The sequence below is a fragment of the Ascaphus truei genome, chromosome 16 (genome assembly GCF_040206685.1).
Source record: "Ascaphus truei isolate aAscTru1 chromosome 16, aAscTru1.hap1, whole genome shotgun sequence".
NCBI classification, from domain to species: domain Eukaryota; kingdom Metazoa; phylum Chordata; class Amphibia; order Anura; family Ascaphidae; genus Ascaphus; species Ascaphus truei.
The window spans coordinates 50355187-50368879 of NC_134498.1; the positions used below are offsets into that span (position 1 = coordinate 50355187).

Consider the following 13693-nt stretch of genomic DNA (forward strand, 5'->3'; position numbering starts at 1 on the left):
AATCAATTTGCCACAGCTAATTATGTGCGGGCCTGTCAGGCCGGCAGATTAATGGCAGGCGGAATATAATAATATATTGCTCTCCCTAATGAGTGTGTGTGGCGATGCTGGGAGGATGTTCACATCCCACTCTTCGCCTGGCTGGATATTCCATCCATCAATGGCTACTTAGCATGAGGATGGGATTTATGAGCTTGGCTAATAGGGGTAGGGAGGCTGGGGTTTATTAAGGCCATTAAATCATCGCTTGCAGCTAGAACAAGACTTCTGTACATGTTCAAACATGTCTGGTGGTTCCCTTTGTGCTGGGGAGCAGTCAGTAACATACTGGGGAGCAGTAACACATACTGGGGAGCAGTCAGTAACATACTGGGGAGCAGTAACATACTGGGGAGCAGTCAGTAACATACTGGGGAGCAGTCAGTAACACATACTGGGGAGCAGTAACACATACTGGGGAGCAGTCAGTAACATACTGGGTGGGCAGTAAAATACTGGGGAGCAGTAACGCATACTGGGGAGCAGTGATGCATACTGGGGAGCAGTGATACATATTGGGGAGCAGTGATGCATACTGGGGAGCAGTGATGCATACTGGGGAGCAGTGATGCATACTGGGGAGCAGTGACACATACTTGGGAGGAGTGATACATACTGGGGAGCAGTAATACATTCTGGGGGGCAGTAACTTAACTAACTGGGGAGCAGTGACATACTGGGAAGCTGTAACATACTGGGGAGCAGTAACATATACTGGGGAGCAATAACACATACCAGGAAGCAGTGACACATACTGGGGGCTTGTTTGTTAAAGAGGCTAAAGTATAACAATTTGCATTATTTACACTCGGTGACTGTCATGGTAGAGAGGATTTGGCCCGGGATTAAAGGGTTTACACCCCCATTTGGCCACCCTCTACTCTCATCAGGGAAGCAAGGGGTTAACTGGACTGAGGTCCAGTAATGTGTTTGCCTTGCTTCAATATCCAAATGTTTATTCCCCTGTGTAAATGTATTGTGTTATCCTGGTGTTTGCACTCACACATACACTAGGGTTGATACGGGAGGGAAGGGGTTAATGTTAAAATAGTGATTATAGCCCTTTGTGTAATTTTCCCGCTTTTTCAGGCTCCATTTTGCAGCCGTCCATAGGTCGCCATTGAGCCTCCATGCTTTCTAATGGCAGAAGTAGCGGTTTTGGACCTGTTTTCCAGCGACGACCAGCAGGTGGCGTCCGAGAGGAGGAGCGGCGGTTTCCCATTGTAAGTCAATGGGCTCATTGACTTCAATGGAGATTCCTCAATGCCGGCCTCGAGGAACAGGTTGGCAGCCATCCAAACCGCAGACCGCAAAAGCGGATACAATGTCTTTTAAAAGAGTTTAATCACTACGGTCAAGTTCAACGACAATTGGCGTGGGAATCTTGGGTTCTAGGGCCCCTGGGAATAAAGTTCTTTTTGTCCCTAACCACTAGGAACCCCCACACACGATCCACACCGAGTTCGGGAATGAGGGACCCCCGTAAAGGGTCAAGCGGAGAAGGAGGGTCGCACCATTGAATCTAATGGCGGCGGGCGCCATGCATTGTCAATGGTGGCGCCAGCCATTGATTCCAATGGGGAAAAGCCGCATGGCGAAAAAACGACTAAGTGTAAAATGTTGAAATGTGTAAGTCCATATCTCCGGTTCTGAAATGACCAGAGGGATGGGATTTGGGTGGCATATAGCCAAGGTTCCGGCTTTTTATGTATGCCCCTTCCCAGCCCCCTCAGACCAACCAGACGGAGTATGGACGAAGGTAAATATTTGTGGATTTTCTCATAGACTTCAATGGCGGCGGTTCCTCCATTGAAAGTCTATGGCGGGCAACTCCATTGACTACAACGGCGGAGTTGCTCCATTGAAGCCCATGGCGGCGGAGCCCGTTGTTTTCAATGGGGATTTAGTGAAACGCTGAGATTTCTTTTTAGCGGAGATTTTTATAATAAAATATGAAACGGTTTATGTGATATTTGTATAACTCCGGTTCCGAAGGTCGTAGCGGGCTGAAATTTGGACCCTATAGTATACCACTTCCAGCATTAGGGTCTGGAAAGTTTGGACCCGCTGGACCTACCAGAACCGGGTATTTTAATATGTGTAGGTATTAAAATGTATATGGGGTTTTGGGTCTGCTCTGACAATGCAGACCCCCATCTGCTATGCTAATAGGGCAGGGAGAGCATCCTGCAAGAATTAACATAGCCCGGTGATCAAAAGGTAACTGCCCTAATTGTTTATACTGGGGGCAGGAACCAAGGAACTGAGTGTTTTTAAGTGTGATACTTCACACTTACAATGGAAGCCAAAATCTGCTTCAAAGAGATTTTTGCTAGACAGCTCGGCGCCTTTAGTGTAAGAGAAGGGTTGAAATGGTATATAAGTCAGAGTCCCCCCTTACTCAATTGTCCTTCATGTCTTTCATGTGTCTTCATGATCTGCATGTATTGCTGTGATGTCTTCATCTGAAACTGAATTATGGAAGAAATGGCCCATCCTGTATCCTGATGGCTTTTCTTGTCCTAACCTTTAAGTAAGTGTCCATATTTTGTCTGTTATTTGTATATCTCGTGTGTTCACCTTTTTCAAGGAATAAATTATATTTTATCATATCTAAGTCTCGTCCAGTTCAACCCAGTTATATTTGGTGTGTATTATTATAGCCTGTCTCAAAGCTACCGTCACAGTGACCAGTTCTCCCCATTCCCACCAACATATTGTGCAGCGCAGTACAATAACATCCACTGCGCTAACCCCTCCCTACCGTCTCTGTAATTCTACCAACATACCATTTAGATTGTAAGCTCTGCGGGACAGGGACTCCTTTTTCTATCGTGCCTTTATGTTTGATGCACTTATTGTATTTCCCTCTGATACATACATAATATCAGTATTTTTGAGAAAATATATAAAAAGGGGACAGGTCATTTTGGGCTGCGAGCCAATGAATAAATGTATTATCACGTGACATAACATTATACGTACACTGCTACACTCAAAAATAGCTGTTAGTTGGTAGGTTTTAAAACCGCCGTTATTTTGGCATGTTCTTCCCATTTTCTATTTCCAGACTGCTGAGAACCAAGAAATCATCTCGCTTCTTCCTGAGGAACGTTTCCAAATCTACTTGGACTGTGCCTGGTAAAGTTGGGTTTTCCGCTTTATCTTAGGAGACAGAGTACTGGGTCCTTATTTAATGTCCTAGTAACCCAAGTGATAGTAACCCAACTAGTATCCTAGTAACCCAACGGCGCTAAACAACAACAATGTGAAATAAGTGATTAAAAGTGAATAAATAAAAATAAGTGTAAGTTGTATTAGAAAAATTCTCAACCTTCAAAGGGAATTGTACAGGTTCCCTAATAGCAACAGTACACCCTGGGTAGGAAGGGAGCGATGAATCAGGAACACCCCAAAAAAGAATAAACATATAATGGTGCAATAAAATCACGAATATGGGCAAAAAGAAAAACTTGGCTCATATGAATTACCTACTTACAAAAAGTAGGTGAAGAATCAGCGTGTAACAGGGAACGGGGTTGCAGGAACTCGGGAGGGCTTGCACTCTGGATCAACTCATGAGGAAACACAGCAGAAAAGAGACCATAGTGCAGACCAGCAGAAAGGTTTATATCACAATGAAAGGTAAGGAGTGTACTCACAATGTGTACAAGTAAAATAGGCACATCAAATAGTGAAGCAGTAGATCTCACGCCAGAGAAGTGGTGACCGGACCGTCTCTCCAATACTCCCGCAGTCAGACAGTGTTCGTGCGGCGTCTGACGTCACATCCGTTGAGGCTTGCAGCTTCCGGTAATGCGAGGGAAGAAACAGGTACGCAGTACAGCGGTCTCCTCTCCTCTGGGACGGGGATTACTGCGCAGGAAATGGAAACTACGCGTTTCGCTGGCTGGCGTCAGCTTCATCAGGAGAAGTATCTGGTATATTTTTTAGGTAATTCATATGAGCCAGGTTTTTCTTTTTGCCCATATTCGTGATTTTATTGCACCATTATATGTTTATGCTTTTTTTGGGGTGTTCCTGATTTATCGCTCCCTTCCTACCCTGGATGTCCTTATTTAATGTACCATGAAGGTGTCGTCACCATGCCAGAGAGGATTTCCGGCCCATTGATTTGTCTGGAGCAGATCTCTGCTCCAGCACGGGGAGGAAGTGGCGTTATGGTATATTTAATACTAGTTTGTTCTTATTCTACAGCAAATTAAAATATCACTAGTGAGCCCATTCCCGTCTTGGACAGGCCCGCAACCTTGCCCTTCCCCATTATCTCTCAGCATACAGTGCTTCCACTGCAGCCAGGGATTCTGGGTAATGACATGCAAATGAGCACAGTGTCACCTTTTGCTTCATGTCCATTTTAACATGGGACCCCTATAAGCTTATGCCTCCCGTATTACACAGCTTTTATAGCACAGATTGGGTTACAGAAGTGCAGAGCCAGTAACCCTACTCACAGACAACTATTTCAAACTTTGTGTCTCCTCAGTGGGAGCTCCGTTGCTGACCTTGCAATGTGAAGCTGGTCGTGGCTACAGACTAACTGGTCACTTTACACATCTACAAGAGGTGTCAACTTGGTTTCCTCCAGTGGGTGAAATCCATCCAACCTGAGCCCACTGTGCACAGGGAGGGGAGGGGAGAGAGGAGGGGGGCGCGAGTGGGGGGAGGGATGGGAGAAGGGTGGAGGATAGATGGGGAGGGAGTGTTTGTTAGACATCTTCACTTTCTCCTACAATTAGAAAACCAGAAGGGAGGGCAGGAAGCCTCTGAAGTGTGAAGAGGCCACGGGTTGAGCTCGGGAAATCTGCATTACAGGTGCAAGGAGTCAGTGCCCTTTATCAGCGAGACATCCCGTTGGAGGAAACAGTACGGGTTTGTTTCCATGCGGAAGCCGGTGCTGATCTTTCCCACTAATTTTGCAGTAATGAGACTTTGATAGATGACTCTAAAATGTGCAATTTGTACATCTTTGCCGTACACTGTCACTTGGTTAACCGCTTCTGCGTCAAATGGGCTAACAACGCGTCAATTTGCCATGAGCACATGTAGTTAATTTGGGAAACGGTTGGAGGCTATGGTCACATAGGGGCTTAACAGCGCCAGTAAACCCAGTGCATCGTCTCTCCCCACATCCAGTACCAGAGCACTAGAAACACCTTCCTGAATAACAAAGTTACTGGTCTTGGCATTGTTTGGCCTAAACATGGATATAAATGCAAGCACAGTCCCCAGACCTATTATTAGGGATGATGTTTATGAAGGGAATGATGAAAATGTAGAGACCTTGTGGACAGAAATTAGCAGTGGAGGTAAAAGTATAAAGAAAGTTTGTAGGAATATGCTATAAACCACCAAATATCTGTGAGATTGAGGACGCTTAAATACTTTTGATATTGGAAAAGGCATCAAAACTGGGTCATGTTTACATAATGGGTGATTTTAATTATCCAGACATAGACTGGGGCAATGAGATTAGCATTACAACAAAATGAAACAGGTTTTTGGGGTGCTTAAAGACAATTATATGACCCAAATTACTGAGGAACCAACCAGGAGAGGGGCAGTACTGGATTTGGTAATATCAAACAATGTAGAAGTAATAACAAATATTCAAGTCCTGGAACATTTGGGTAACAGTGATCATAACATGGTCTCATTTAAAATAAATTATCAAAAAACAGATTACTTGGGTTCAACAAAGACCTTAAACTTTAGAAAGGCAGATTTTAATAAACTGAGGACTAATCTACAAGTAATTCACAGGGAAAATGTAGAAGATAAATGGGCAGTCTTTAAAACATTGTTAGAAAAGCCCACTGATCAGTGGGTAACTGAACTTGGGTAATAAGTTTAAAAGAAATAAGTCAAAACCAATGTGGCTAAATAAACAGGTAGGGGAGGAAATGGACAAGAAGAGGAATGCGTTTGAATTCTTTAAGTCAGAAGGGACGGAGACATCGTATCAGAATTATAAGGAATGTAACAAAAATTGCAAAAGGGCAATCAAATTAGCAAAAATGAATAATGAAAAAAGGATTGCAATAGAAAGTAAGGTCAATCCTAAAAAGTTCTTTAAGGACCTTAATAACAAAAAAATGAGAAAAGAAAATATAGGACCCTTTCAGTGTGAGATGGGTAGGCAGATTATTGGAGATAAGGAAAAAGCAGAGGTATTAAACAAATTATTTGCCTCTGTTTACCAGGGAAGAATCAAGTTAAATAGTAGTGCCGCAGGAGGACGCCACAACCTCCATATTAATGAACAATTGGTTAACTGAGGAAGAAGTAAAAAAACGGCTTGAAAAAATTTAAGTAAATAAGGCACCTGGCCCCGATGGCATACATCCAAGAGTTCTCAAGCAGTTAAACTCAGTAATAGCCAAACCATTATATTTAATATTCAAGGACTCCATTTCCACAGGCTCAGTACCACAAGATTGGCGTAAAGCAGATGTGGTGCCTATATTTAAAAAGGGAGCTAGATTACAACTGGGGAATTACAGACCTGTAAGCCTGACTTCAATAGTGGGGAAACTACTTGAAGGTTTAATACGGGATAATATTCAGGAATACCTAATGGAAAACAAAATTATTAGTAATAATCAGCATGGATTTATGAAGGATAGATCATGCCAAACTAAACTTATTTGTTTCTTTGAGGAGGTAAGTAGGAATTTAGACCAGGGTAATGCTGTTGATGTGGTCTACTTAGATTTTGCAAAGGCTTTTGATACGGGTTCACACAAGAGGTTGGTGTACAAAATAAAGAAAGTTGGACTCAGTAATAATATATGCACCTGGATTGAAAACTGGTTAAAGGACAGACAACAGAGGGTTATCATAAATGGAACTTTTTCAGGTTGGGCTAAAGTCGTGAGTGGAGTACCTCAGGGATCGGTACTGGGACCCCTGCTTTTTAACTTGTTTATTAATGACCTTGAGGTTGGCATCGAGAGCAAAGTGTCTCTATCTTTGCTGATGATACTAAATTGTGTAAGGTAATAGAATCAGAGCAGGATGTAATTTCTCTTCAGAAGGACTTGAAGAGACTGGAAACATGGGCAGGTAAATGGCAGATGAGGTTTAATACAGATAAATGTAAGGTTATGCATTTGGGATGCAAGAATAAAAACGCGACTTACAAATTAAATGGGGATAAATTGGGGGAATCCTTGATGGAGAAGGATTTAGGAGTGCTTGTAGACAGCAAGCTTAGCAATAGTGCCCAAAGTCATGCAGTAGCTGCAAAGGCAAACAAGATCTTATCTTGCATTAAACGGGCAATGGATGGAAGGGAAGTAAACATAAGTATGCCCCTTTACAAAGCATTAGTAAGACCACACCTTGAATATGGAGTACAATTTTGGGCACCAGTCCTAAGAAAAGACATTATGGAACTAGAGAGAGTACAGAGAAGAGCCACCAAATTAATAAAGGGGATGGGCAATCTAACTTATGAGGAGAGTTATTACATGACACTGTATTATTATATGACACTGTATTATTATATTATACTGCATTATTATATTACACTGTATTATATTGTTCTTTCTCTTATTATGGTACTATACTGCATTATTATATGACACTGTATTATTATATGACACTGTATTATTATATGACACAGTATTTTTATATGATACTGCATTATTATATTACACTGTATGATATTGTTCTCTCTTATTATGGTACTATACTGCATTATTATATGACACTGTGTTATTATATTACACTGTATGATATTGTTCTTTCTCTTATTATGGTACTTTACTGCATTATTATATGACACTGTGTTATTATATTACACTGTATGATATTGTTCTCTCTTATTATGGTACTATACTGCATTATTATATGACACAGTATTATTATATTATACTGCATTATTATATGACAGTATTATTATTATATTATACTGCATTATTATATTACACTGTATTATATTGTTCTTTCTCTTATTATGGTACTATACTGTATTATTATATTATACTGTATTATTATATTATACTGCATTATTATATGACACTGTGTTATTATATTACACTGATGATATTGCTTTCTCTTATGATGACATTATACTAGAATACACAGCCCGTGTAGTTCCCCCTCCCGCCGCTGGGTGCTGCTGCTCCCCAGGCCGCCGCCTTGCAGGCCTGGCCGCCGTTGCTAGGAGACGCGGAGCGGGCGGTGTGTGGGCAGCGGGTGACTCCGCGGGCTCGGGCTGCTGTGTGAGGCGGAGGGACGGAGCGACAGGGCCTTAGGGCCCGGACCCCGTGTGCAGCAAGACACCCAGGGCCCGCCTTGGGCCTACTCCCCTGGTAACCCGGGCCCACTCCCCCCCCCCCTCGGTGTCACAGGCCTACTCTCCCCCGGTGACCCGGGCCCTCTCTCCCCCCCTGGTGTCCCGGGCCTACTCTTCCCCTGGTGACCCGGGCCTACTCTTCCCCCGGTGACCCGGGTCTGCTCTTCCCCCGGTGACCCGGGTCTGCTCTTCCCCCGGAGACCCGGGTCTGCTCTTCCCCCGGTGCTTTGGGCCTGCACTCCCCCTTCACCCACCCCCCTCGGTGTGCCGTGGCTACTCCCCGCCCCACTCCACCCCCCCCCTGTGTACCGAACCCACAACCCACCGGTGCCTGCTCCAACCCCCGGGCCTGCTCTCCCGTCGTGCCTGCTCTACCCTCCCCCCCCCGTGCTTGTCACCCCCCCGTGCCTGTCCCCCCCCCCCCGTGCCTGTCCCCCCCCTGTGCCTGTCCCCCCCCTGTGCCTGTCCGTCCCCCCCTGTGCCTGTCCGTCCCCCCCTGTGCCTGTCCCCCCCCCCCTGTGCTTGTCCCTCCCCCCCCTGTGCCTGTCCCCCCCCCCCCCCTGTGCCTGTCCCCCCCCGCGTGTCCCGGGTCTGCTTTCCCCCGTGCCCCCTACCTTCCTGTACCTCTGGTCTGCCCCCCCCCGGTGCCTCGGGTCTGCTCCCCCCGGTACCTCGGGTCTGCTCCCCCCACCCCCCACGGTGCCTCGGGCCTGCTCTCCTCTGCCCCCCGGTGCCTCAGGCCTGCTCCCCTCTGCCCCCCGGTGCCCCGGGCCTGCTCTCCCCGGTGTCGTGTCCCCAGGGCGCGCTGATAAATGGTGTTGGAGCTGTTGGTACCGGAGAGTGCGGGCCCCCTGCTGCAACGCTGCGCCCCCCGCATACAGCGCCTCTTCAGGGTCCGGCTCCGGCTGCATGAACCGAATCCGCCGGCCCAGCACTGCCGGACCGTGCACATCGAACTGGGAAATGAGGAGCAGCGCAGGAAGGCCCGGGTGAGAAAGGGATGGGAGAGGGGGCAAAGGCAGTGCTACCTGTCACTGACACATCTTCATCCATCATCATCATCATCATCTCTATCACTGACAGATCTTCATCATCATCTCTATCACTGACAGATCTTCATCATCATCTCTATCACTGACAGATCATCATCATCATCTCTATCACTGTCAGATCATCATCATCATCTCTATCACTGTCAGATCTTCATCATCATCTCTATCACTGTCAGATCTTCATCATCATCATCATCATCTCTATCACTGACAGATCATCATCATCATCATCATCTCTATCACTGACAGATCATCATCATCATCATCATCATCTCTATCACTGACATATCATCATCATCATCATCATCATCTCTATCACTGACAGATCATCATCATCATCACCATCTCTATCACTGACAGATCATCATCATCACCATCTCTATCACTGACAGATCATCATCATTAGCATCATCTTTGTCACTGACAGATAAACAATGAAGGAGGCAAGGCACTGTGGATTTCTATTAAGCTATTTATTGCCAAGGAGTTGACGTTTCAACCTCAGAGGGTCTTTTTCAAAATGAATGGCATAATATGCCATTCATTTTGAAAAAGACTCTCTGAGGTCGAAACATCAACTCCTTGGCAATAAATAGCTTAATAGAAACCCGCAGTGCCTTGCCTCCATTGATTACCCTTGGGATATTACCAGGAGCACCGGTAGTTGTATCTTTTGTTTATTATTGTTTATTGATGTGCAGCTATTTCCAATCTTACTGACCGATCATCTTCATCATCATCTCTATCATCATCTCTATCGCTGACAGATCATCTTCATCATCATCTCTATCACTGACAGATCATCTTCATCATCATCTCTATCACTGACAGATCATCTTCACCTCTATTACTGACACATCTACATCCAGCAACATCATCATCTCTATCATTGACAGATCTTCCTCATCATCTCTATCACTGGGACATTACATCCAGCAGCATCATCGTCATCATCACACTCACCATCTCTATCTCTAACAGATCATCATACTCACCATCTCTATCACTGATATCATCATCACTCCTATCACTGACTCATCTCTATCCCTGATTGATTCCATTCTCCATGATCTTTCGCCATTACTGGCTAATCCAGTTACTTCATCTTTGCTTGTGTCACAGACTAGTCCACACTCTCCCGTTATCAGCACTGTCGATCACTGACTTATTCAGTCCTTTATTTCATCCGTACGACTGGTCATCAATGGCTGATCCACATCCTTTATCATCAGCTGTGATAGATCCAATAACTTCATCATCATAATTGTCTATCTTCTTCACCTCTGTACAACACGGATCCATCTGTGGTCATTATCTTCATCCATCAATAACTGATTTTATATCCTTAATCAACCTCATCTCCGTGCATCATATACATCATCCTCATCATCACTGGATGATTAAGATCTCACATCTACAACTCCATACTCTCATCTCTTATCACTGACTGATTCTCATCATTATCTATCCATACCATTTTGATCCATATCATTTATCATCCTCACTAACTATCACTGACTGATCCTCTCATCCACCTCCATCATCCACCTCCATATCTAGATTCTCCTTCATTATCTTCATGTTGAAATTTCCCTCATTTTTCGTTATCATTTCCATCACTTTTAGATCTTCATCGTCACACCTAGACCAGCAGAGACTAAAATTGAAAACTAGCATATGAAAATGAGATAGCATGGGATAATGAAATCGGCAGTGGTGACTCTGTTGTATGTTTGCCATGTTCTTGTGGGAGAGGAGTTGGACACTTTTTCCCCCCTGGGATTCTGGTCTTTCAATTCTCCAAAGTCTTTAAAGGTAAGGACATTGGGCAATGGAGAGAGAGAATTTGATTGCATGCAAATCATCTCCATTTTAAGTGGGATCGGTGTAGTAAGAAGACGTACATTTTTGGAATAGTTGGTGTTGGGTCCAAAGAAGAGAAAGCTGTGTGTCGTTCTGGTAAAGGTAATGGCAAAAGCCAAAAGAAAAACAAAACAGAACAGGAAGTAAAACCATCTCCGGAATCTTCATGTGTTTAGGATAGAGAGATTAAGGTAACGTCACTTAACGTGAGCCATCTGAGATTGAGGGTGGAATAATGTGTAGGCAACATCCAGTGGCCTCAAAAGAAATGGATGAATTAAGTGACCGTGTGTACGAAACCTATTAGAGACTCTTCAAGATGGAAAACAAAACGAAAGAGGCAGGAACAGCAAACTGGTGTCAGTCTCTAGACCAGGGGCGGCCAACTCCAGTCAAGGGCGACCATAGGTCAGGTTTTCAGGATATCCCTGAAGTATTTGACTGAGCCACCTGTGCTGAAGCAGGGATATCCTGAAAACCTGACCAGTTGGTGGCCCTTGAGGACTGGAGTTTGCCACCCCATGTCTAGTAGAGAAGAATATGGCAAAGGTTTTGGTAGAAACCAGGTAATTTTTTGAGGTGAGATTAGTGGAGTGGAGAAACCAGAGGAAGACAATTTGTAGTTTCCGGGTCTCTAAAGTGTTAATAAATGGTAGCAGGTGGCTCTATTGCTAGAAAGGAGCAAGATAAAGAGATTTATTATAATTTGTGTTCTATGTAAAAACTGGTTTTACTTAAAGCTGGGTTGTCTGTCCGGAGGAAATGTATAAATGATGTAAATGATATAGAATGGGGGAAAAAAAAGAGAATAGAGGAGATTGGTGAATGGAATAGGGTCACATATGCCAGGATAATCTCTGCAAGAATGTCTGGAATTCAGGCAGACATGATGGAGAGGGGGAGAAGTTGGTGGTAACGTGAAGGACACCAAATTGGGAGAGTTGTAAGGAAAGAAGTTTAAAGTACTGTACAAGAGCTCAGAAGAGGAGTGGGATTGTTTGGCCACAGGGAAGGAGGAAGAAAACATACATTTGTTGATAGCCGTAGATTCAAAGGATACTGTACTTTGTTTTGGCAATATATACAGGAGCCAGCCACCTCAATATTAAAGGACATCCCTGGGATCTTATCAAGAGTTTCCATAACAGCGTGTCAGAGACGAAAAAGGTTACAAGAGATGAAGGCGATGGCAGGCTTTCAATGATATCTAGAGACTTGCTTGTTTCCATTCTTGCATGTCTAGGTGCAGTCCTACTTCTACTGTTTAACCATATGTTACAACAGGGCGCTCATCTCCAGTCCTCACGATCCCCCCAACAGGTCTGGTTTTAAGGACATCCCTGCTTAAGCAAGGTAATGCAGTCTTCGACTCAGCCACTGAGTGAGCCACATGTGCCGATGCAGGGATGTCCTTAAAACCTGACCTGTTCTAGACTCATACATAATCTAGTATATAGCAGGACTATTCAGATGGCAGACTAAAGTCCGGATGCTGCATTGTATCCCATTTTGCATGAACCCCAGTAGGAGCTTTTGGGAGCAGTTTTAACCCTTTTCCCTTCTCATTACCTTAGCACAGAATGTGCTGGGATAGAGGGAGGAACCATGGGAACAGTTGTCGGGTCCCTAAACGTCAGAAAGTGGTCCACCATAATAATGCAGTATAACCTTGGGGCACGGTGTGCCTTTTGCTGCAGGTTTTCAGAGTTAGGTTTTCACGTCCAAATTGGAAAAGGTTTAAAAATGTTTTTATGAAACAAATGTGAAATTGGTGCAGAAGGTTTTACTTGACTGATTGTGCAGTAGAGAAAGAACGTGAGTTTTATCACATGCAAAGTACTTCAATATTACTTGAGTGAGAGGTAGCATGAGGATTGGAATAGCTTCTCCCAATAGATGGAAAAGCTGTGTGTTATGAAAACAGCAATAATGAAATGAAGAGTCAAATTAGTGCATTTTAAAGCATCTCTAGCAGCTAAACAAAATGTGTCTTTTGAACATATTTCCCATGTTTTTGAGAATGTTATCTTTGTGTGCTTAAGAGACTGGTGGTGGTTTCACATTTTGTGATCAGCTGTTAGTAAATGTTTTCGCTGGTGAATGTGTGTGTTGGTTCTATCATGCAGAAGCCTGGACAGTATCATCGCAAAAGGCATATCGGCTCTGGGAGCAAAACAACTCCAATAATCCCTGCTAGACCCTGTGGCGTTGGTTCGTCATTCTTCTAAGTCCTCGGTTCTCCACTTTTTTGAGCAGGGGCACTCCTGAAGGAGTTTTTACATCTCTGGGCACCCCTGCTCTTCAGATCTCCCTCATCCCTTATTTGCATACTCACTCGCCTTCCTTTTCACCCTCACACTCCCCCTCTTCTTACACACACCCCATTCACCCTCACATATCCCCTCTTCTTACACAC

The 13693-nt window shown here is 44.3% G+C and overlaps 1 protein-coding gene and 1 long non-coding RNA gene across 4 annotated transcripts in view; both read left to right on the forward strand.

Annotated features, from left to right (window-relative positions):
* Positions 1–2482: 2482 nt before the first annotated feature.
* LOC142467714 (uncharacterized) lies at positions 2483–4677 on the forward strand. Its single transcript, XR_012788492.1, has 3 exons — positions 2483–2572; positions 3110–3180; positions 4547–4677. It is a non-coding gene; the product is annotated as an uncharacterized LOC142467714 (long non-coding RNA).
* A 4333-nt stretch (positions 4678–9010) lies between these two features.
* ZC3H12B (zinc finger CCCH-type containing 12B) overlaps positions 9011–13693 on the forward strand; it is a 49552-nt gene continuing 44869 nt past the window's right edge. For 2 of the 3 annotated variants that reach the window (XR_012788443.1, XM_075573551.1), the window contains exon 1: positions 9011–9351. Coding sequence is in view for 2 of the 3 variants with exons in the window: in XM_075573551.1 (XP_075429666.1) it covers positions 9175–9351 (177 nt within the window). In the remaining variant the exon portion in view is untranslated. Of the gene's footprint in view, positions 9352–11040; positions 11230–13693 lie in introns of all 3 variants that reach the window. The other variant, XM_075573553.1, reaches the window with a different exon arrangement.